This window comes from Vulpes lagopus, chromosome 8 (genome assembly GCF_018345385.1).
Source record: "Vulpes lagopus strain Blue_001 chromosome 8, ASM1834538v1, whole genome shotgun sequence".
In the NCBI taxonomy this organism is placed as follows: Eukaryota; Metazoa; Chordata; class Mammalia; order Carnivora; family Canidae; genus Vulpes; species Vulpes lagopus.
In genome coordinates, this window is record NC_054831.1 from 73,441,999 (window position 1) to 73,467,792 (window position 25,794).

The window sequence follows — 25,794 nt, forward strand, 5'->3', positions numbered from 1 at the left end:
CCATACATCCATGGTGAGGACCCACCGCACAACTCTACATGTTAAATGTGTGCCTCAGAGAGTCAAGAAAATCAGTGACGCAGGAAATGCAGTTTAAGTCATATTTGGTTCACAAGGAGGCTTTAAAAAAAATTAATGATCAATAAAAGAGTCTCAGAACTATACTGCCATATATTGTCTTCTATTGCGTAAAGAAAGATTCGTGCTATAAAGAAAAAAAAATAACGATTCTAAATTCACATTAAATACTCACTTTTTTTTTTTTAAGATTATATTTATTTATTTGAAAGAGCGAGCGCGCGGCGGGAGAGCAGAGGGAGGGAATCTGCAGCAGACGCCGCGGGGCCCACGCGGAGCCCACGCGAGCTCAGACCCCAGGCGGAAAGGGGGGGTAACCACCGGGGCCCCGGCGCCCCCGCCAGACTCTCTTAAAGAGGATCGTCATGACACGGCAGTCATGACACGGCACAACCGTGGCTTTGTGCCACTGCGCCGCGCCCCGCCTCGGGCCAGAGCCGGTCCCAGACCTCTTGCGGGTGTGTGGACATGCCTCCCCCTCGGCACCCCTCCTCCATCCCCCCTCGCCCCCCTCCTCGGCACCCCCCTCCTCCATCACCCCCCCTCGCCCCCCTCCTCGGCACCCCCCTCCTCCATCACCCCCTCCCCTCCTCTGCACCCCCTCCTCCATCGCCCCGCCCCACTCCTTGGCACCCCTCCTCCGTCCCCCTCTGCACCCCCTCATCCACCCCCCCTCGCCCCCCTCCTCGGCACCCCTCCTCCGTCCCCCTCTGCACCCCCTCCTCCATCCCTCCTGCTCCCCTCCTCTGCACCCCCCTCCTCCATCCCCCCGCTCCCCTCCTCTGCACCCCCTCCTCCATCCCCCCTCCCCTCCTCTGCACCCCCTCCTCCATCGCCCCGCCCCACTCCTTGGCACCCCTCCTCCGTCCCCCTCTGCACCCCCTCATCCACCCCCCCTCGCCCCCCTCCTCGGCACCCCTCCTCCGTCCCCCTCTGCACCCCCTCCTCCATCCCTCCTGCTCCCCTCCTCTGCACCCCCCTCCTCCATCCCCCCCCCCCGCTCCCCTCCTCTGCACCCCCTCCTCCATCCCCCCTCCCCTCCTCTGCACCCCCTCCTCCGTCTCCCTCTGCACCCCCTTCTCCACCCCCCCTCGCCCCCCTCCTCCGTCCCCCTCTGCACCCCCTCCTCCACCTCCACCCCCGCGCTCTCCCTCGCCCTCCCAGGGGTGAGCTCCGGGCCCCCGCCCGCCCTTCCCACCAGTCACCTGGCCCCGGAGCTGCCGCAAGGGGTTCCCCGGGGCTTCCTTCTCCCCACTGACCTGCTTTCCACACGCGGGGGGGGGGGGGGGGGGGGCCGGGGGAAAACCGCTCCGAGAGCGGACCCGGGGCACGTGTCACCCCTGCTTGAGCGCCAGCACCGGCTTCCCAGGGGCATCCCCCCCCCCCCCCCCCGCCCTGGCACCACCTCGGGGAGTCCTCCTCGCGGGCCTGGGCGGGAGCCAGGCTGACCCTGCAGAGGCCTGGGCCGGCCTGTCCGTCCTACAAGCCGGGCCTGGGCTGCTTTCCCGGCTGAGAAACGGCGCCCTTGAGCGTGTCCCCTCCCAGGTCATTAAGGCCGGACTCCGGCCCAGCTGCTCCCAGCTGCTCTCCGATTAGGTCTTACACGGCCTTCTCCTCGAGCCTCTCACGTGTATACGCGACACACCTGTGCCGTGTGCGAGTCCCGAGCTTATCATTGTAGATTTTCTTATTTACTGAGCCTGTTTCCTGTGAGCCAGTACAGCTGAATAAAATACTGAATTAAATAGGAATTTTGTCTTTAAAATGTCTAAAAATGATAAAGTCACCTGTCAAGATGAGCGTGGTTATATAAACATGAAGTTGAATTAATCTTTAAAGACAGTTATTTCCTCATTTCTGTATTTAATTTTTCTTTTTAATTTTCCACACAAATGTGAATATGTAAAAAGTCCTAGAAACACTTGCAGTAAACATAGCATCATGTATAAACCTGTGGAATCACTATGTTGTACACCTGAAACTAATGTGATGTGTGTCAACTAGTCAATTATACTAAAAAAATTTTTCTTTTGAAAACTGTATTATTAAAATAATAATTTGTCCTGGTTGAAACTTATCTATTAAAAATATTAGACTAAAAGCCCTTAGAGAAGAGCATTAGAATAGAAGTTCTTTTGTGGTCCTAATTCTGCTGCAGAATCTTAACTCCCCTGGGCAGCAGTTTTCTGTTGCATTAAAAAAGAAAAAAGGGAAGAAAGGACAGGAAGGGCAGAAGGAGGAAAAATGGAAAAGAAACTGGGCTGAATTATCTCTGAAGTCCTTTGCTACTCAAAATTTTCTTGATTCTATTAAAAAAAGAACTTGCTTTAATACATAGAGTCTGCAAAGCAGAACAATAATGGTAACTACCACATGTTGGGGAATTAGTGTGTTATGACACACTATAAAAGCCGTTACATGGGCTCTCATTTAACAGATGCATGAACTTATGATTATTATTCTCCTAATTTATAGGTAAGAACACAGACTTAACCCAAAAACCTCAGTCATGTAACATTTGTTTGTTTTTTAACAGACATGATCCTCAATTATCATAGAGAGAAATGGCTGAGTAGATGGGAAAAATTTATGGACTCAGAAAATACACATCAAAATGAGACTTAAAAACAGAACTTTTTGGCAAAGTCTGCAGTATTGGAGGCCCATACTGCGTGCTACTAGTTCTGCAGGACAAAATAAACATGTTTGTCCCAACCTAATAAGCCAACAGCTACAATGTCTTCTCTTCAGAAGGTACGATTTCAGGACCAAGCTAAAGAATTAACGTTCTAAATTCAAGTATAAACCTGAAGTATCTCAAAAAAAGAATATATAAGGCCAACAAATAAAAGGATAATTCAAAACTAATCTTTAGGCAGCCATAAATGATATTTGAATGTAGGAGAAGATTTCCTGCATGTTATCCTGTACTTACTATTAACATCAGGATAATCAACAAAAATTAAATATACTAGGGAAATAATGTATAAAAATCACATTTTTAAAAGTGAGAGTTGAACTCAGTAATACGTCAGGAAAATTAATGCAAAAATTTAATGATACCAAGAACTGTACTTTTTATAAAATATTTGCCAATTTTGCTTGAGTCTTTTTATTATTATTTACAGTCCAATTTTTTTCAATTGGTATTAAATACATTAACTTTTTGTTTTCTTTTTTTTTTTTGGAATGGTGAAGTACCACCTTGATGAGGTCAGTTCCAGAGCTGAGGCTAAGTCAACTCATGATAATAAATCCTTCCATTATGAGTTAGCAGTCAAATCCCTCAAGAGCAGTTTAAAAAATAAAAATATTTGAAGCACCGCAACTTCGAACTGGCCTTGGAAATGGCATTTGATATGTGGAGTACAAAGACCACAACTCGATCTTTGCACTGTGTATTTAAAATACAAATATCCAAGTGATTATAACTGAGAAACCACACAAAAAGCTGCGGAGTTTGAGATAACAAAAAGAAGTATCTTTCATCATTATGTGTACTCTGCCTTAACCACACAGAAAGGGGAAATTCTACTCCATATTTCTGTCTTCCTATGGGAGCATTTATAGGTGCTTTCCTAAGTTGAAAACCACACCTCCAACTAGTAAAATATTCTTTGATACCACATAGATAGATGCCTTGGGAAACTGTAATGCTGATTTCCTTCAAACTGTTCCAAAGGGCATAGCATACATAGCAGAGTGTCTCAGCATATATTAAGTACTGAGTAAATTAGAAATTACTCATATCCTCATCAATTAAAGCACTGAAGAATAATTACTCAAATAGTAGCCTAAGAAAAGTGAATAAACCTCCCCCAAATTCTAGTTTTTTTTTAAAAAGGCCAAATTCTAACTAAATCTGTGATAGTTTTACTAATACATATTAAGCTAGTTGTAATATACTGACATTTTCATGGTTATCTGATAGCTTGAGAAGTCTGTGTTATTTTAGCTATATGCAAACCAAAGATAAACCAACGGAAAAATTTTATGAAAATCCTCTCAAAGTAGGAAAACATTTTCTATAGTAATATAAGGTTCTATTTTTTTCCATGAAAAAGTAATGATTCAAAAAGCACCCATTTCTGTATAAGAAATATAAATCTGCCCATCTACCCGATAGGTAGAATAAATAGCACAAGGAAACATAGATAAATCTCAACAGACTGAGCCAAAAGAGTGACGTATTTCAGAGAAGGTATTTTATCATCGGAACAGTATGGTTTCCTATATTTAAGATCTATTTATTATTTATTTTTACAAGTAGCAAAGTCCCTCCATTTTTTTCCAGCTTAATATACATGGATATAAAAAGCTATTGATTTCACGCTGCCTCCCACCCCAACCCGAGTGGGGTACAGGAAGTTGTGAGCTCAGAGCAGCCTCCTGACGCCAAGGTGGTTTCCTCTTTACCTCGGACTTAACTCTGCGCTCTAATCAGTCATCCTCTTGCTGATTTCTTTTCTGTCAAAGGAAACCAAGATACATCAATACAGCACATTCTAGTTGGGATATGTGTTCAGCCAAGATCACTTTTTCTGTCAGCAAGTATAATTTTCTAGAGGCCTTGGCAACAGATAAGGTTGAAAATCATCATGGAAAAACATGCCTAAATTAATTCATCAGACAAGTTTATCACTTTGGCTCCTAGGCATGTTATCTTCAGGTATTTGAATACTTCTCTTTTTTCCATTTGTGCAAACATTCCCACAAAGAAACACAAGTACAAATACACACGTTCCCCCTGAATAATACAGCAGAGAGCTAGATCTTAGCCCTATAAGAACATATAGAATTTCTTCAAAAGCAGAAGTCTTGTGAAAATTATTCAAAAAACATAATCATAAGATACATTTTCTATCATTCTAAGCAATAAATTATTCCTTCAGCTTACTTTATATATTTCATTATAAAATGTCCTAACCAAATATAATCTAGATAGTATAGAAGTATAATGAAACATTACAAAGTCAACTTAAAGATATACACGTATGTGTACTAAGTACACATATACTTTACCAGTTTAAGAAAATCTATGAGTTTGTGAGCATCCTCCCCAGTAGACAGGTCTACAAAGTCCTTGGGAAGTCGGTAACTCAGATAGGGACTGGGTTGAACTGTCACTTCACTGTTTGTGCAACGGAAAGCTGGAGAATCCTTTATAAAGAAAAAAAGGGAAGTCCATGAGAAATTACCTTTTTAAGTCTATTCTTCGAAGTGAAAAAGATGCTAGTTTAACATTTTCAACTTCATGTTCCCTTCTGTACTAGGTAAAGAAAATAAGATTCTGAAGTAAAAGAATCACCAAGATTTTGAGGATATTTCCACATGTTCACTAGAAAATAAATACACAGTATCTGAAAACAGTGTCCTCATGGAGAGCTGTGGTCAATCCCTAAATGCTACCAGCCACTATGCACAGCAAATAGGGGTTCCTTAGTCCTTGAATGGGCCCAAGGCCTATGGCTAGTTCTCTCTGGCCTTGAACAATCTCATGCTGGCCAGAGGGCTTTATTAATACTATCATTTTCTATAGGTGCACAGTTGGGAAGTATTGCCCTGGAGAATATAGTTAATAGGGAGGGCAAGCAAGTACTATGAATTCCTAACACTCTGTGCTTCTCTTAGTCATTTAACTTACGCATTTGTGTATCTCTCTCAGCACCTATGGAAAACTGCAAATCTGAGTGTCATTTTTAACAAGTCTTCACAATCTTCAATGTACTTGCTTAGAGTCTTGCATTTAATATTTACATGTTGCCTTGTGCCAAAAAGGATTTCAGAGACAGAAGGCCTTGGGTTTGGACTTCATGGGTGGCAGGTATCTAGGTGAGGGATGGATGGTGTCCAGCAGATGGAGACAGGCCGGGAACTTGAGTGGAACAGGACCGTAGAGCCCTAGAAAGCAGGCCATATCTTATGACAGACCAATCATCTGACAAACACTTAGGAAACACCCACTTTGTGCTGACCTTGTCCTAGGTATAGGAGATCAACTGGTAAACCAAATAGGCAGACAGTCAATAAATAAGCAAATAAATATAATGGCAAGGTCACTTCAGCTAGTAAGAGCTGTTTTAAGAACACTATGACAGGGTGTTATAATAAGAGAAGAAAAACACAAGCCACTTCACAGGGGTGGTCAGGGAACCCTTTGCCAAGGAGAGAACATGGGGACTGAAAAGTATGATGAAAGCAGCCCTATGAGGTCTGGGAACTCAGACAGGGACTGGGCATGGCTTGGAAGGCAGTGGGCATAACCATGGCAAAAATCCCGTAGCAGAGCTTTGTAGTTGTGAGGACCAGAAGGAAAGCCAGGTCTCTGTGAAGAGGAATAAGAACAGGGAGACATGCAGGACATAATTCTGTGGAAAAGACAGGAGCCAGTTCCTGTTTCCCTGTTACCCCCCGACCTCCAATACAACACTGTTTAAATTAAAAAAAAAAAAAAAAAAAAGGATTTGGATCATAGAGTGTATTTTGTACAAACTGTTTCTATCCACTGTGTCCCTCATATTTAAAAATAAGCCTCTGCTGAATAATTTACATTCTCTTTCCTTGACATTCAGATTTAATGGCCCCCAACTCTAAGATGCCAGCACAAAGAAAATTCTTTCAGTCATTAATTTAACAAAAATCAACTGTGCTGAATTGTGCTAGGCCAACACAGATCTGTGGAGAACATGAGAGATACCACTGTGCTCAGAAACTTACAGTCTGGGCAGGACATAGCAAAGACAACACAATAGAGCAAGTACCATGAAAAGGAAAATACCCATTTGAGCCAGATCTAGAGGAACAGGGCCAAAGAGGGCCCTGACACAGTAATGATGAAAAGAAGTATTTCAGAGATAAGACCAAAGAAAAGATGCTCACACTGGAAGCAAGGCGGCAGCCAGAAAGGCAGGAAGAAACCCAGGAGGAGAGCATGTGTCATGGAAACCAAGGGAAGATATGCAGTGAAGACACGGAAGAGGGTGATATATTCAAATGCTGCTGTGCTCATCCACTGGCACTCGCAGCGAGCCTGCAGAGCCCTCACCAAAAGCAGTTTCTGTGGAACAGGAGGGATGGAGGGGCACACAGGTGAGAAGCAGCAGGTGGGGGAGGTGGCCACATGAGGAAGCCACTGGGAGGCTGTACAAGTACTGAGAAGTTACAAAAACATGGGTCACATAGCATGAGTGAAGCTAGTTTGATCCCACTAGTGTGAACAGATGTGTGCGTTTGCATATAAAACCACACTTGGACAATATTAACTGAAGGGGTAAGGATGGTAAGTTCCAGGTGGTTGGATTTCCAGTTTTGCCTCTTTCTCATTCTCTGTTTTTTTAAATGACCATGTAAAGATAAAACTATTTCTTTAAAGATATAAAAAACACTCCCAGAGATAACACATATGTAGCACAATCTCACTTATTTTTAAAAGTTTATGTGTATGTATACAGGCATGTTATATATACCAAAGTATACGAAATATGATAGAAAAAACATATAGCGTGGTTCTTAAGGTGGAAGGACTATGGTAATATCAGAATGCTCTTTATTTAAAAATGGGCATGTATTACTTTTATAAGCAGAGAAGGGCAACACAAAGGTGTTGTTCAAAGAAAGTCTGGCTGTGAAGGTGAGGAGGTAGAGCTGCTGGCTGAAGACATGAGGTTGAAGGAGGTTTGTCTCTTCGGACAGAAGATACCTGAACACAGACAGGGTGGGACACGAAGGAGTGAGAGGCAGCACCGGGTATCAGGAGGGAGTAAGGAACAGCATGCTGAGCAAGTGGAACTATGAGACTGAGGAGGAGGGATACAGGGATGCTCATAGGTTTGAGGACAATCACACAATATCACCAGCGGATTCTCTTCCTGTGAAGAGGGATGTGGAATCATCTGCTGAGAGGAGGAAGAGAGGATGGGCAAGGAGGTCTGTGGGGTTCCACGGGGGTGTGGAAGGCCACCATGGGTGGAAGAGAAAGCTGGTGAGGGAGACACTGCAGTAGGGCCCCCTTGATGGGGTTAGGACTATGACAAGACCCCCGTCTGGGCACCTGCACAGTTTTCCTCTGTCAGGGGTCAGGAGCCTAGGGCTAGGATCAGAGTCAACTAAGGAACTGACTTCCAGGTGAATCACAATGCACACACCCTTTTTGGTCACCTCCATGAGCATGTATCTATTAGTAAATCTGTGTTAGTGCTTAAAGAACAAGCGAGCAATTACTTAGTGGATTGGAAGGTTTCCTGTGTATCCTCCTTGATCCTCTTACCTGCTCCAGGGCATCTCCTTCACTAAAATCACCTTTTAAGTTTCTTCCAGATATCAGCTCTTCCCAAGTAAACAGCAGTGAATCAGTTACTTCCCCAAACGGATTAAAATCAATCAGCCACACCTTCCCCTAGAGTACAGACAGAAAAACTAGTAAGCACAGGATAAAAACAAACACTTCAAGTCTGTCACCTGTCTTATCCAAAAGATCATCTTCGTATTGTTTTACCTAAGTGATAATCTTGAAGTTCTTGTAATTTATTTCAAAAGAGTTTCTCCAGGTCCCAGCTGAGAAAGGCCCACTCGTCTAAAGAAAGCGGTGCCGGATCCAGAGGGAAGGCTGCCAGTGAAAGCCCTGACAAAGGTGGATATGCCAGCTCCTGCCTAAATCACACAGGAATTCTAAGTCAAAAATCCAAGCAGGAGAAAGGACAATCTCACAGAATGGTTCCACCAAAATAGCATGACTAGAATGCTTTCAAGCTGCCTGCAGTTATCTTGCCTGAGCAAGCAAGGCAGAGGCAAAGCACCTTCCTTACCCTTGACAGGCTGCTGCAAGGGGGGGAGGGGGGCCTTAAAAAAAAATCCTTAAAAAACGTAGGAAAATTCTGAGTTCTCTTTAATCTTAATGTAATATTTGCTTTGTATGATAGAGCGTGTGACACATGAAGGGGACAAGTAAAATATCAACCTTTAAAAGAAATTTCTATCTTTTGTTCTGAGTACTGGTGGGCAATCTTATAGGTTCCAGACTCAGGGAAATACTTCTGACCTAGTTATACTAAGTTTGGTTAGAATCAGGTGCATCCTAGGATATAAAGTGGCATAGCACTGACATAACAGACCTGGGGAAATCTGTGAAATCCTGCCAAGATATTAAAGCCACATCTGATCACAGAGATACATGTGACATTTAGTAAATGTTTCCTCGAAATTTTTATCTTTGCTCCTCTTGACTTTTCTCACTGAAACATTCAATTATATCGTTTTGCTGTATTATATTCAATTATATCGTTTGGTGAAAAGTGAGGAACTCTATGACTCTCTCATGAGTTGCCACTGGCAGCCTTTGGATACAGTTCACTCTGAAATCCCGGATGAGGCCCCCAAAGAAGCATGAGGTTCATTAGGCTATCCAACTGTCATATTGATTGCCTCCTGTTTTGTTTTTGGGAAAAAAAAAAGAAAAAGCAAATTCTCCCAGGAATGTATTGGATGCTATATGTAAATACAAATCTCCAGGACTTAAATGTGGCTGATGTGATATAAATAAACATTACCAGCACAAAAAAAAAAAAAAAATAGAGGATTATTTTTCCAGTAAATATGCAATCATGTCTTGAACAGATGTATGTGTATAAAATTATATCAACCTAAGGAACTAGACTGCTGAGCCGGCATTATTAATCTTTAGTACTGTTTCTCATCATTTAAGAAAGATGAGAAACATCTTATTAGGACGAGCTTCAAATGTCAGAAATATCTAGTAAGTATCCAAGAACCATTATAGGAAGTTTAAACCACATACTTTTTGGTAAGTTTCCAATTATATACAATCCCCCCAGGAGAAAACCTGCAACTCTTTCTTGCCACCTGAGCTGTTTCCTCAAACAGATTCCACAACCACTTAGACATTGTTTGTGTGAAAAAAAAGCCAGCCGTTAATCAACGTCTTTGTGTGACCTTAGCTTTGCTTTGGGGTAATTACTAATATGCCTTTAACATACTGTATGTTACTTTAACAAAATGTGTATTTTCTAACCTCTAAACTTTTTCTACTTGAGTTTTTATAACCAATAAAACCACCTCTTTATTAAAGGGGGGGGAGAAAAACCCTATCACACTTGTTAGTATAGGAATATTGAGCTCTACATGCTAAAAATATGCCATACTATAAAAGCAAGCAAGACAAATAAAAAACAAAACAAATCACCACTGTTGGGATAGCTGGCGGAGTTTGTTCTGTAGTTAGAAGGCATCCTCTAGTTCACAAAGGAAAAAAGAAACCAGCTGTCATCAGGCATGAAACTATCAAGATGAGGATTTTATAGCTATAATGTGTTTTTTACGTGACATCTCAGGCACAAGACATCCTGAGAAATTCTGTTTTTAGGCAATCCATCAGATAAGCGTGGTCACACTGACCTTCCTGATATCTACCAACTAACCATCCCACTACCTGCCCAAATAAATCTCTACACACCAAACACTACTAAGCACTGGAGCATAAAGATCAATAACACAAAATCTATTCCTTCAAAGAGCTCAGTCCAACAATCATACTCATTCCATGTACACAGAATTATTCACAGCACAGTTTGTAAAAGACTAGAAATAAGCTATGTGTTCATCAACAGGAAAATGGCTAAACTATATAATATATCCACAAAAGGAAATACACCATTGTAAGAAACTAGAAAGCTCTCCAAAACACAATTTTTTCAACAAACGTATATAAAGCAAGGTGCAGAGTATATCATGTGCTAACTCTTGTGTATGAAAGATGGAAAAACTTAAGTATATTGCTTGTTTTTGCATCAAGAAATACATAAGATACTAATAAAAGTATACCTCTGGGATTACACAGGAACATGGTAAGAGAAAGACTTTCTAAATGTATTTTCACATTGATTTAATTTTTAAGCAATGTGAATATATTCTCAACCAAAAAGTTTAAAACTCAATAGGTTTTATGGAGCAGTGTTTGCCAGAGACTAGGGTGCAATGAAGGTCATGAGAAAATTTGGGGAAGTGATAAGAGTTCTACATGTTGACTGCAGTAGTGGTTATACAAATGGATGTATTTGTCAAAACTCATAGAACTATACCCTAAAAAAGGATGAATTTTACTTTATGTAAATTATTTCTCAAAAACTCTGACCAAAAAAATTCAATAGTTTTAAATGATTTAAAATACAGGGATGCCTGGGTGGCTCAGTCAGTTTGGTATCTGGCTCTTAATTTCGGCTCAGGTCCGTGATCTCAGGGTCGTGAGATTGGGCCCTGTGCCCTGCTCTGCGCTCTGGCCATGGGGTTCTCTCTCTTTCCTTCTCCTTCAGCCCCCACCCCCCCCGCAATTGTGTGCACTCTCTAAAATAAGTAAATAAATCTTTTTATAAAGTGATTGAAAATATAAAAGATATCAAAACCCTAAGACACAAGATACTATGAAAAAAAGAATACACAGAACTGAATTTACCAAATGGAACCTACAGGTATGAAAAAATATAGCTAATACGGTTTAAACTTAGTGAAAGGTTAAATGTATCCAACCGGATACAGCTGAGAGAATTAGTGAATCAGAGGATATATCTGAGAAAATTACACAACACAGTAAAGAATGGAGGTGGAAAACAAGGATATTGAGACACATGAGGATAAAATGAGATGTGCTAACACTCCTCAAAACAGATTTCCCAAGGACAAAAGACAAAAAGAGGTAACATTTGAAAAGATAGCTGAGAGTTCCTCACAACTGACAAAGGAAACGAATTCTCAGACCTAAGAAGTACTCAAAAAAGACAAAACGAAAAGGAAAAAAAAATGCCAACAACAATGCAGCAGTGCTTTCAACATGCTGAGACAACAGAACTGGTCAGCCAAAAATTCTATACCCAGCTAAGCCTGCCACGCATGAAAACTAAACAACTTCTCCAGCCAATGGTAAGAGATTTTCTACTAAAGGATATACTACTAAAGAGAAACTGCATTCAAAAAGCAGTAGTAGAGAGGGAGGGGCAAGATGCCGGAAGAGTAGGGTCCCCAAATCACCTGTCCCCAACAAATTACCTAGAAAACCTTCCAATCATCCTGAAAACCTACGAATTCGACCCGAGATTTAAAGAGAGACCAGCTGGAACGCTACAGTGAGAAGAGTTCGCGCTTCTATCAAGGTAGGAAGACCGGGAAAAAGAAATAAAGAAACAAAAGGCCTACAAGGGGGAGGGGCCCCGCCAGGAGCCGGGCTGAGGCCGGGGCGAGTGTCCCCAGGAGAGGAGAGCCCCGTCCCGGAGGAGCAGGAGCTGCACCAACCTTCGCCGCGGAAAGGCCTCCCGGGGAATTGGAGCAGGATCCCCAGAAAGGCGGGGATGCCCTCGGGCTCCCTGGGACAGTAACAGAGGAACTGCGCCCCGGGAGATGCGCCGAGCTCCCTAAGGGCTGCAGCGCTCGGCGGGACCCGGAGCAGCTCGGAGGGGCTCGGGCGGCGGCTCCGCGGAGGGGGCTGCGGGGCTCCGGGAGCAGCTCAGAGGCGGCGGCTCGGGCGGAGGAAGAAGCTCCGCGGAGGGGGCGGCGCGGCTCCGGGAACAGCTCGGGCGACGGTTCCGCGGAGGGGGCTGCGGGGCGGGAGCGCGAATCCAACAGCGCAGGCCCCGGAGCACAGGGCGCCGGGACACAGCCCAGGATCCGGCCTCCCCCCGGACAGGCAGAGGCCGGGAGGGCCCAGGACAGCAAGGACGCTCCTGCCTGGAGCTGAGCAGATCAGCGGCCCCGCCCCGGAGCCCCCAGGCCCTGCAGACGGAGAGCCCCGGAGCTACTGCGGGAGCTGACTCCAGGGTCCCAGAGCTGCCCCCGCCACTGTGGCTTCCTCCCGGGGCCTCACGGGGTGAACAACCCCCACTGAGCCCTGCACCAGGCAGGGGCAGAGCAGCTCCCCCAAGTGCTCACACCTGAGAATCAGCACAGTAGGCCCCTCCCCCAGAAGACCAGCGACAAGGACCAGGTCCAGGGGAAGTCAAGGGACTTAAAGTATACAGAATCGGAAGATACTCCCCCGTGTTTTTTTGTTTTTGTTTTTGTTTTGTTTTGTGCTTTTTTTTCTTTCTTTCTTCTTGATTTCTGATTGCTTCCCCCACCCCACCCCTTTTTTTTCTCCTTTCTTTTTCTTTCTCTTTTTCTTCTCTTTTTTTCTTCTTTCTCTTTTTTTTCTTTTTCTCTTTTCTTTCCTTCTCTCTCTTTTTCTCCTTTTCCCAATACAACTTGTTTTTGGCCACTCTGCACTGAGCAAAGTGAATAGAAGGAAAACCTCACCTCAAAAAAAAGAATCAGAAACAGCCGTCTCTCCCACAGAGTTACAAAATCTGGATTACAATTCAATGTCAGAAAGCCAACTCAGAAGCACTATTATACAGCTACTGGTGGCTCTAGAAAAAACCATAAAGGACTCAAGAGACTTCATGACTGCAGAATTTAGATCCAATCAGGCAGAAATTAAAAATCAATTAAATGAGATGCAATCCAAGCTAGAAGTCCTAACGACGAGGCTTAACAAGGTGGAAGAACGAGTGAGTGACATAGAAGACAAGCTGATGGCAAAGAGGGAAACTGAGGAAAAAACAGACAGGCAATTAAAAGACCATGAGGATAGATTAAGGGAAATAAATGACAGCCTGAGGAAGAAAAACCTACGTTTAATTGGGGTTCCCGAGGGCGCCGAAAGGGACAGAGGGCCAGAATATGTATTTGAACAAATCCTAGCTGAAAACTTTCCGAATCTGGGAAGGGAAACAGGCATTCAGATCCAGGAAATAGAGAGATCCCCCCCTAAAATCAACAAAAACCGTTCAACACCTCGACATTTAATTGTGAAGCTTGCAAATTCCAAAGATAAGGAGAAGATCCTTAAAGCAGCAAGAGAAAAAAAGTCCCTGACTTTTATGGGGAGGAATATTAGGGTAAGAGCAGACCTCTCCACAGAGACCTGGCAGGCCAGAAAGGGCTGGCAGGATATATTCAGGGTCCTAAATGAGAAGAACATGCAACCAAGAATACTGTATCCAGCAAGGCTCTCATTCAAAATGGAGGGAGAGATAAAGAGCTTCCAAGACAGGCAGGAACTGAAAGAATATGTAACCTCCAAACCAGCTCTGCAAGAAATTTTAAGGGGGACTCTTAAAATTCCCCTTTAAGAAGAAGTTCAGTGGAACAATCCACAAAAACAAGGACTGAATAGATATGATGACACTAAACTCGTATCTGTCAATAGTAACTCTGCACGTGAATGGGCTTAATGACCCCATCAAAAGGCGCAGGGTTTCAGACTGGATAAAAAAGCAGGACCCATCTATTTGCTGTCTACAAGAGACTCATTTTAGACAGAAGGACACCTACAACCTGAAAATAAAAGGTTGGAGAACCATTTACCATTCAAATGGTCCTCAAAAGAAAGCAGGGGTAGCCATCCTTATATCAGATAAATTAAAATTTACCCCGAAGACTATAGTGAGAGATGAAGAGGGACACTATCTGATACTCAAAGGATCTATCCAACAAGAGGACTTAACAATCCTCAATATATATGCCCCGAATGTGGGAGCTGCCAAATATTTAAACCAATTAATAACCAAACTGAAGAAATACTATGATAATAATACACTTATACTTGGTGACTTCAATCTAGCTCTTTCTATACTAGATAGGTCTTCTAAGCACAACATATCCAAAGAAACGAGAGCTTTAAATGATACACTGGACCAGATGGATTTCACAGATATCTACAGAACTTTACATCCAAACTCAACTGAATACACATTCTTCTCAAGTGCACATGGAACTTTCTCCAGAATAGACCACATACTGGGTCACAAATCGGGTCTGAACTGATACCAAAAGATTGGGATAGTCCCCTGTATATTCTCAGGCCATAATGCCTTGAAATTAGAACTTAATCACAACAAGAAGTTTGGAAGGACCACAAACACGTGGAGGTTAAGGACCATCCTGCTAAGAGATGAAAAGGTCAACCAGGAAATTAAGGAAGAATTAAAAAGATTCATGGAAACTAATAAGAATGAAGATACAACTGTTCAAAATCTTTGGGATACAGCAAAAGCGGTCCTGAGGGGGAAATACATCGCAATACAAGCATCCATTCAAAAACTGGAAAGAACTCAAATTCAAAAGCTCACCTTACACATAAAGGAACTAGAGAAAAAGCAACAAATGGACCCCACCCCCAGCAGAAGAAGACAGTTAATTAAAATTCGAGCAGAACTAAATGAAATCGAGACCAAAAGAACTGTGGAACAGATCAACAGAACCAGGAGCTGGTTCTTTGAAAGAATTAATAAAATAGATAAACCATTAGCCAACCTTATTAAAAAGAAGAGAGAGAAGACTCAAATTAATAAAATCATGAATGAGAAAGGAGAGATCACTACCAACACCAAGGAAATACAAACGATTTTAAAAACATATTATGAACAGCTCTACGCCAATAAATTAGGAAATCTAGAAGAAATGGACGCATTCCTGGAAAGCCACAAACTACCAAAACTGGAGCAGGAAGAAATAGAAAACCTGAACAGGCCAATAACCAGGGAGGAAATTGAAGCAGTCATCAAAAACCTCCCAAGGCACAAGAGTCCAGGGCCAGATGGCTTCCCAGGGGAATTCTATCAAACGTTTAAAGAAGAAATCATACCTATTCTACTAAAGCTGTTTGGAAAGATAGAAAGAGATGGAGTACTTCCAAATTCGTTCTATGAGGCCAGCATCACCTTAATTCCGAAACCAGACAAAGACCCCACCAAAAAGGAGAATTACAGACCAATATCCCTGATGAACATGGATGCAAAAATTCTCAACAAGATACTAGCCAATAGGATCCAACAACACATTAAGAAAATTATTCACCATGACCAAGTAGGATTTATCCCCGGGACACAAGGCTGGTTCAACACTTGTAAAACCATCAATGTGATTCATCATATCAGCAAGAGAAAAACCAAGAACCATATGATCCTCTCATTAGATGCAGAGAAAGCATTTGACAAAATACAGCATCCATTCCTGATCAAAACCCTTCAGAGTGTTGGGATAGAGGGAACTTTCCTCTACACCTTAAAAGCCATTTACGAAAAGCCCACAGCAAATATCATTCTCAATGGGGAAGCACTGGGAGCCTTTCCCCTAAGATCAGGAACAAGACAGAGATGTCCACTCTCACTACTGCTGTTCAACATAGTTCTGGAAGTCCTCGCCTCAGCAATCAGACAACAAAAAGACACTAAAGGCATTCAAATTGGCAAAGAAGAAGTCAAACTCTCCCTCTTCGCCGATGACATGATACTCTACATAGAAAACCCAAAAGCCTCCACCCCAAGATTGCTAGAACTCATACAGCAATTTGGTAGCGTGGCAGGATACAAAATCAATGCCCAGAAATCAATGGCATTTCTATACACTAACAATGAGACTGAAGAAAGAGAAATTAAGGAGTCAATCCCATTTACAATTGCACCCAAAAGCATAAGATACCTAGGAATAAACCTAACCAAAGAGGTAAAACATCTATACCCTAAAAACTATAGAACACTTCTGAAAGAAATTGAGGAAGACACAAAGAGATGGAAAAATATTCCATGCTCATGGATTGGCAGAAATTATATTGTAAAAATGTCAATGTTACCCAGGGCAATTTACACGTTTAATGCAATCCCTATCAAAATACCATGGACTTTCTTCAGAGAGTTAGAACAAATTATTTTAAGATTTGTGTGGAATCAGAAAAGACCCCGAATAGCCAGGGGAATTTTAAAAAAGAAAACCATATCTGGGGGCATCACAATGCCAGATTTCAGGTTGTACTACAAAGCTGTGGTCATCAAGACAGTGTGGTACTGGCACAAAAACAGACACATAGATCAATGGAACAGAATAGAGAACCCAGAAGTGGACCCTGAAATGTATGGTCATCTAATATTCGATAAAGGAGGAAAGACTATCCATTGGAAGAAAGACAGTCTCTTCAATAAATGGTGCTGGGAAAATTGGACATCCACATGCAGAAGAATGAAACTGGACCACTCTCTTTCACCGTACACAAAGATAAATTCAAAATGGATGAGAGATCTAAATGTGAGACAAGAGTCCATCAAAATCATAGAAGAGAACACAGGCAACACCCTTTTTGAACTCGGCCACAGTAACTTCTTGCAAGATACATCCACAAAGGCAAAAGAAACAAAAGCAAAAATGAACTATTGGGACTTCATCAAGATAAGAAGCTTTTGCACAGCAAAGGATACAGTCAACAAAACTAAAAGACAACCTACAGAATGGGAGAAGATATTTGCAAATGACATATCAGATAAAGGGCTAGTTTCCAAGATCTATAAAGAACTTCTTAAACTCAACACCAAAGAAACAAACAATCCAATCATGAAATGGGCAAAAGACATGAAGAGAAATCTCACAGAGGAAGACATGGACATGGCCAACATGCACATGAGAAAATGCTCTGCATCACTTGCCATCAGGGAAATACAAATCAAAACCACAATGAGATACCACCTCACACCAGTGAGAATGGGGAAAATTAACAAGGCAGGAAACAACGAATGTTGGAGAGGATGCGGAGAAAAGGGAACCCTCCTACACTGTTGGTGGGAATGTGAACTGGTGCAGCCACTCTGGAAAACTGTGTGGAGGTTCCTCAAAGAGTTAAAAATAGACCTGCCTTACGACCCAGCAGTTGCACTGTTGGGGATTTACCCCAAAGATTCAGATGCAATGAAACGTCGGGACACCTGCACCCCGATGTTTCTAGCAGCAATGTCCACAATAGCCAAACTGTGGAAGGAGCCTCGGTGTCCATCGAAAGATGAATGGATAAAGAAGATGTGGTTTATGTATACAATGGAATTACTCAGCAATTAGAAATGACAAATTTGCTTCAACGTGGATGGAACTGGAGGGTATTATGCTGAGTGAAATAAGTCAATCGGAGAAGGACAAACAGTGTATGTTCTCATTCATTTGGGGAATATAAATAATAGTGAAAGGGAATATAAAGGAAGGGAAAAGAAATGTTGGGAAATATCAGGAAGGGAGACAGAACATAAAGACTCCTAACTCGGGGAAACGAACTAGGGGTGGTGGAAGGGGGGAGGAGGGCGGGTGTTGGAGGGGAATGGGTGACGGGCACTGAGGCGGACACTTGACGGGATGAGCACTGGGTGTTTTTCTGTATGTTGGTAAATTGAACACCAATAAAAATTAATTAAAAAAAAAACAAAACCGAAAAGCAGTAGTAAGAAGCATTGGTAAGCAAAGAAAGTGAACAGTGATAGTCATAAGTGATTTAGGGATATTAAATATAAAGTAGAACCAAAAATCAGAAATCACATGTAAGATGTAAGCAGGCACTTGGAATTAGTTCCAATGTCCTTGTACCATGAGGGCAACAGGAAGTGAGATTAACTTTTGAACTTATTAAATAATCATACTAAGATTTCATGATAACTACCAAAGTAACAAATACAAAATAAAACTTCAAAATTTTGCAGAGGAAGAGTAGGGTGGTAAGAATAAAGAAAAAAACAGTAATACAAATCAAAGGAGAAAACAAAAACAGAAAAGTAAATTGCAAACTCAAGATAAGATGCTGTAAAACATTCAGATATCAAATACAATATATGCATACTACACCCACCTGTTAAAAACCAGAAATTGTCCATGATTAAAAAACAAAACCCAGCAATATGCCACTTACAAGATACATGCCCAAACCTAAAACCTAACAGCTATAAAAAAGGGAAAAAGGTAAATTTTTAGACTAAAAAAAACACTGTATCAATATCAGTCAAAACATACTTTAATGCAAAAACCACGAAAAACATTCTTAGGAATAGAGATGGTCAGTGCCTAATGATGAGAATTCACTGGGAAAACAAAACCATTATGAACATAACATATGTTCTTGTCTAAAAACATAACCTCAAGATATGTAACACAAAAACTGACAGAATTAGAAAGCAGGAGATTTTAACATACTCTTTCAGTAATTGATAAATTAAGTAGATGAAAAATTAGGGAAGATATAGATTTTTTCACGGTTTTTAGAATTAAACTTATATGGAAAAGTTTAAACATATAGAAAGTAGACAAAATATAAAGAACCCCACAAACCCACCACTCAGTTTCAACAATTATCTTGTTGAGCCCCATGGCCAATCTTATTACATCTATATCCCATCCATTCCCCCAAATCTGTATTATTTTGAAGGTCTCTACAGACATCATTTCATTCATAAGATACAAAAATATTTTCACAATTATTACCAAGCTTAATCTAACAAACATCTACAGAATACTTCACACATTAGTTGTAATTTTTCAATCACACAAAGAACAGTAAAATAAAAGTGACCAAGTTGTAAAGCCTACCTCAACAATATCATAGACTCAAGACCAGACATGTTCAGTCCTTAAAGCAATGTAATTAGTAATAAAACAATAGCCGTCACTAAAAGAATACATAAGGAAAACCACAATAATTTTTCAAGTCTCTAAAGTAGTTATTTTAAATTCTAGTTATGTGTCACTTAAGCAGCTCCTTACAACACATATACCAAGGCCTCATCCCAGACCTAGTGAATGTGTGGCCATCTCTGACATAGGATAGTCATGTGACTATCAACACCGATAGCAACAGTGAATCTATCAATACTGAGTCAACTTGCCCACTGCAGTAAGAAAGTAGACACATCAAAATATTACCAGACTCAAATATACTCCATTTGGAACTTATACAAGTTCCACTGCATATGAGAGACTACCATAAAGAGTTAGTTTTCCACAATAGTCATAAAACCATATATTCAACATAGTGCCTAACAAAAAATGATACAAGTGCCACTGAGCAAATGCAAATGTGTTTTTACATCATGGTTTAAATCTCTTCTCAGAATGTTTATACTGGTATGTTTCTCACTTTAAAAATATGCAACTACTTTCAGTTCTGTTAGATCATAGCAGTAATTGCTTCTGTACAGTCCAACTTCACTTAAGACACTTATATAACTCTTTCACCAAATTACACATTTGCACTGACCTGCCAGCAATACTGAATCAAAGCAGACCTGGACATTTTCTAGGGAAATACTGAGAGACCTTGGCGAATTCCGAATTTTTAAATGCCATTAAACATGACTGCATTAAAATATAACTGCTTTGGTTTTAATATCTAAAAAGTGAGAATAATACATACCTCACAGGATTATATGGATAACCTAAGTTAAATACAAATAAAGTTCTTCTGAGCTGCACATTAGGGTAATAAGCTAGGTTTACTCACTCACTAATTGATTTGATCCCACTTATGACCAGGCCAAGTCCCTAGAATATTTGTCTCAAAGGTATGCTCTTTGTAGGTCAGGAAATCCTCTTGTTGGAAGCCTCTTGTTAGAAGCATGGCATCTGACAGTACAACCTCTCTATGGATGCTGGCTGTGTGAGAGACTGATGTCTGTATATTGGTTAGAAGCAGAGCCGGGACTAGAGCCTGGGATCCTGTCCATCAGCTCCAGTTTTTATCCATTCTATCACACCAGCTTCCCATCCTTTCTCTAAGGTTTTTCTCACTAGATTGAAAGTGTAAAGTAACATCCCTCTTCCTTATACAATTTATCATTCCTCTTTCTAACTCTTAATAGATATTCTCACCCTTGAAGACATAGAGATGAAAACAGAGTATGTGATGTCTTTTGTCTAAATAGAGGCAAGTCAACAGTTAACTGTTACTTTGGGACATTACCATATGGGCCATATCCTTTGGTCAAAAAAATGATTCAAAGGTATTGCAAGCATCATAACAGTGAAGCTGATATGAGCTTGGAGAGGGAATGAGAAATATGTGGGTAACATTTGGAAAACATATGGTCACATATTCGGAAAACACACCTGCTGTCCTCTCAGCAGCTAAGTCAATGAGCTCTAATCGCAGGACATTTAGTGACCCAAATTTCTTTGAAAATTTGCATGTCTTGATAATTAAACCTTTGCTGTAGGATTTATGAAGTCAGGGTTTTGTTCTCTTTTTCATTGTACAAGTAAGATTTAAAAATAAGTGAACCTTGGGGGATCCCTGGGTGGCGCAGCGGTTTGGCGCCTGCCTTTGGCCCAGGGCGCGATCCTGGAGACCCGGGATCGAATCCCACGTCAGGCTCCCGGTGCATGGAGCCTGCTTCTCCCTCTGCCTGTGTCTCTGCCTCTCTCTCTCTCTCTCTGTGACTATCATAAATAAATAAAAAAAATAAAAAAAAATAAATAAAAAAAAAAATTAAAAAAAAAAAATAAATAAGTGAACCTTCATCTTCATCTTAAAGATAAAAGCAATTCCCACCATGCTAAGGTTCTTTTAGTTGACTAAAAATAATTATCTAAATATCATATGACAAACTCCCAGCCACATGTAAGTAAATATATCTTTTTAAAAATAAAAACAAACTCTACTTCTTAGGTTGGATGGTGGGCACTTGAGACATTTAGCATTTAAAATGTAAAACAGAAAACACACGCCAGACCCACGTCTATTGACGATACTGTGTCTCCTAATATTAAGTATATGTTAAGGGAGATTCCTGACAATGATGAATTTCAAACATCTTAGCTGGTTTGAGAAAGTATTTTTTGAGCAGTGGCCCCTTACATACATAACAGCTACGCACTCCGTAAGACCAGCCCTGATTTTAAAGCATATCAGATAATTGTTACTTACCCTACTGTCTCTATATATATCGAACACAACTGTAAAGGAGAAAAAATTCGAAGTTAAAAGTGAACTATCATATATATATTATATATTATATATCTAAAATGATAAGAAAATAACTGCCGTGGTAATAAAAAGTGACTGATTAAAGTAAGGTAAAATTAACATGCAAACTATCAGTAATACCAAATAGTAATACAGAAAAATGCTTAAAATACAGTGGTCAAATCCAGTTTTAAAACTTGCACCAGTAGGGTGCCTGGGTGTCTCAGTCAGCTAAGCAACTGCCTTTAGCCCAGGTCATGATCTCCAGCCCCATACCAGGTTCCCTGCTCAGCAGGGAGTCTATTTCTCTTTGCCCCTCCTCTCATTTGTGCTCTCTCTCTCAAATAAATAAAATCCTTAAAAAAAAAATCTGCACCATCATGAAATAAGATTCATCATGTATTTCATTTGGAAAATTCATGTACTTCATTTCACTAGATCAATAAAAAATACTCACAGTCTTCATCTAAGAATTTGTACTGTATGTGTTTCTTGAAAAAGTCTTGTATGCATCTGCAAATCTCTTCCTTTTGTTTAGAAATATGATCATAGTACTGTGTATAGTCCCTCTGAGAAATACCTGACAAGAAAATATTTTAGATTACATTACTTTCTTTTCAAAAACACCAAAATGTAATTTAAATGTCGTTTTGAGTGAACCCTTAAAGTAGATCAGAAGACCAATCAGATGAATATTACAAATACATGATTCAGCATTTTTATATACATAATATAAAACTTACCAGTTGTAAAAAGTTATCCATTCATATGGCTAGGTATATCCTAAGTTCCATGTTGTCATGCAGTCTTTAGAAAATAGTTTCTATTTTTATTTAGTGTAATGGAAAGAATTGTCATAAATATGTTTATAATGTAAAAAATGAAAAAAGTAATTTTGAACCCATACACATAGTCAATTGCTGCTTCTTTGATTTTTTCCAACAAAGTTTCTACAAATTGGTAGATTTCTTTGGGAAACTTAAAGTATTCTATATGTCTTCCAATTCATATCGTATTTCATAGAAACAGGCTATTTTTCCTATTCACACATGTTACTCTGCCTTCACAAGCCTGATATTTCAAGCCATAGAAAAGTAAACACTCCTTTCTTTAGAGTAACTTGCTGATTTTATTCCAAATATACTAAAGGGATTATTGTAAAAACTCCCTCAATTTGTTCTAGGCCTCGGAAAAGTTTTCTATTCTGAAAGAAGGGCTTCCATTCAATTTCTTAATCAATGCCAGTATGACTCCCTTCTTTTGCTGTACTTGTATTGCAGTTTCTCCAAGAATATCTAATAATATGATAAACTCAAACACCCCAAGTTTCTTTTAGGTAAGTTAACAGGTGTCAACATCACAATCACTAAGTAGTGCTGATTTGGGGAACCTGGGTGGCTCACAGTCGGTTAAGCGTCCAACTCTTGGTTTCAGCTCAGGTCATAATCTCAGGGCTGCGACACTGAGCTGTGTATGGGACTCCACACTGAGCAAGAAGCCTGCTTAAGATACTCTCTCTCGGGATGCGTGGGTGGCTCAATGGTTGAGCCTCTGCCTTCGGCCCAGGGCGTGATCCTGGAGTCCCGGGACTGAGTCCCACGTTGGGCTGCCTGCCTGGAGCCTGCTTCTCCCTCTGCCTGTGTCTCTGCCTCTCTCTCTCTGTGTTTCTCATAAATAAATAAATAAAATCTTAAAAAAAAAAAAAGATTCTCTCTCTCTCTCCCTCTCTAAAAAAGAAAATAATAATAAATAAATAAAAATTTAAAAATTTAAACAATAAATTAAAAAAATTTTTTTAAATAGTACTGATGTGATTCTATTCAAATCACACTTTTCTTGGTTGAAGGTTAGTTTTACTGCATGGAAAACACGCAAAGATTAAAAAAAAGATTACCTTCAATACTTGAATACATCACAGCTAACTAAACAGTAATCTGAGGAAGAAAATGGGTGCTTTTAAAGTAATGCACTTATTTTTTCCACATATTTCCTCTTGCTAGAATAATAAACACTGCTCCAATAATAGAAATAAAGATCCCAAAACTTGGCTTTTTATGATGCTTAAAGTAAATAGTATGTTGCTAGTACTCAGGAAAGTTCCAAAGAGAAAGCAGGTAACATGATACATATCCTAAACTGGGAATGGTCAAGACCATCACTTTCATCTCCAGAATCCAGACAGACATGATTAATGGACAAGATTCTTTTCTATGGAAACTGAATTGTCAACATAGAATTCCAGAGTCACTACCAACTGGTTAGAGGTAGCATCTGAGATAAAGAGTGATTACCACCCTCTCCTAATTACTAGAAATTCACTTCCATCAAAAGCTTGTTGTCTTGGGGTGCCTGGCAGGCTCAGTTGAAGGAGCATGTGATTCTTGATCTCAGGGTCATGAGTTTGAGCCCCATGTTGGGTGCAGAGATTACTAAAAATAAATAAACTTTAGGGATGCCTGGCTGGCTCAGGTGGTGGAGCATGTGACTCTTGATGTTGGGATTTTGAATTCAAGCCCCATGTGTAGGGTAGAGTTTACTTAAAAAAAAAAAAAAAAAAAAAAGTAAAATAAATAAACTTAAAAAAAAAAAAAAAAAAAGCTTTTCTTCTTTTAAAGGGTAAGAAAAACTTACCAATAAGCTTGTTTTCCTTGACAAAACATCGGAACTCAGCCCCAGGAATTAATTCACACCATTTTCGAAGAACAAGCTGTAAAGAGAGGAATAATGTTAACACAACCATGTAACAAGGGAATATTCACTGATCTAACAGACAATTTTATGCCAAGCATATATCTTAATAATTGCCATTATCAAATAGTTTGGAAAAGGCAACATAAACCATTTTTCTCATGAGATGTGGGGGACAGATTTATTAGTCCAGTCAGTAGGGGAAACGCTGTTAAAATTCTTTATGACAAAATGCATCTTTGTCACTTATTTATCACATTGAGTTCTGACATAATATACAAATCCAAGGACAATAAAGTCAAATCCTGTCATCATTGTGTATAGCTGCCCTGTAATTTGTTACATTCTTCACCCCTCAAGTATATAAAAAAAAAATAAAAGGATATCCAAGTTATCTACCTTGCACCACTGGGTAAGGATTACTCTGATAAAATTATTATGATTCATCACTAAAAATCACTATAACCCTCCTGTGATTTTGCCAGTACTTTAAAATAAAGCAAATTCCATCACTGGCCCAAGTCATAAGTGGGTTCTACTACTATAATTAATTATTTATCATGTATAAATACTCTATACTATTGAATTGCTATAATTTTATAAATACTATATAGTTGAGAAATGTATGCTTTTGAGTTTGTTTTAAAATGTTCTCTGGAGAAAACTAGTCATAGTCTTCTGAAGTATAACTGTAATAAGTGGTCAATGCCTCCAGCCTTCCTTATGCTGGCATACACCTCTGCCCTTTAAGACCTCAGAGACGGAGCTGGAATTACATAAAGCCCCATTCTTAGAATTCTCTCCAGTGGTCTCAGTATCCTCCCTTCTCATATCCTGAGCTCCCAGTTTCTTGCACCTAATATTCTGTAGTATGCATATACATACCCAGTTGTACTATGATAATTTGATGCAAGTCTCTCTTCCCTCCTAACTGGCAACTGGGCAAGGGCAAGGAACTGGGCCTTATTCATCTTTATGTTCCCAGCACAAGTATGTAACACCTAGCAGGTGCTTAAAAAATGTTACAAAGCAAAACAGTCAAAATATAAGATAAACAGCCACTAAAAATCCAATATAAAAAAATAGTCCATGAATTAGCAAAATACACACTGTAAGTGAAAAAAAAATGGTATGCAAAGTATTTTATGAAGAGAGTGTATATATGCACACACACATACACACTTATCTCAGGAAAGGGAAGCTAAATGTCAAATGCTAATACTGAG

General features: G+C 40.3%; 1 protein-coding gene across 1 annotated transcript in view; it reads right to left on the bottom strand.

Moving 5' to 3' along the window:
- Nucleotides 1–4,266: 4,266 nt before the first annotated feature.
- CDC123 (cell division cycle 123) overlaps nucleotides 4,267–25,794 on the bottom strand; it is a 60,868-nt gene continuing 39,340 nt past the window's right edge. The window contains exons 8-13 of the mRNA XM_041767274.1: nucleotides 24,512–24,587; nucleotides 22,338–22,460; nucleotides 21,842–21,870; nucleotides 8,345–8,473; nucleotides 5,101–5,238; nucleotides 4,267–4,545 (exon numbers count right to left, since the gene is read on the bottom strand). Of these exons, the coding sequence (XP_041623208.1) occupies nucleotides 4,519–4,545; nucleotides 5,101–5,238; nucleotides 8,345–8,473; nucleotides 21,842–21,870; nucleotides 22,338–22,460; nucleotides 24,512–24,587 (522 nt within the window). The 3' untranslated portion in view covers nucleotides 4,267–4,518. The remainder of the gene's footprint in view (nucleotides 4,546–5,100; nucleotides 5,239–8,344; nucleotides 8,474–21,841; nucleotides 21,871–22,337; nucleotides 22,461–24,511; nucleotides 24,588–25,794) is intronic.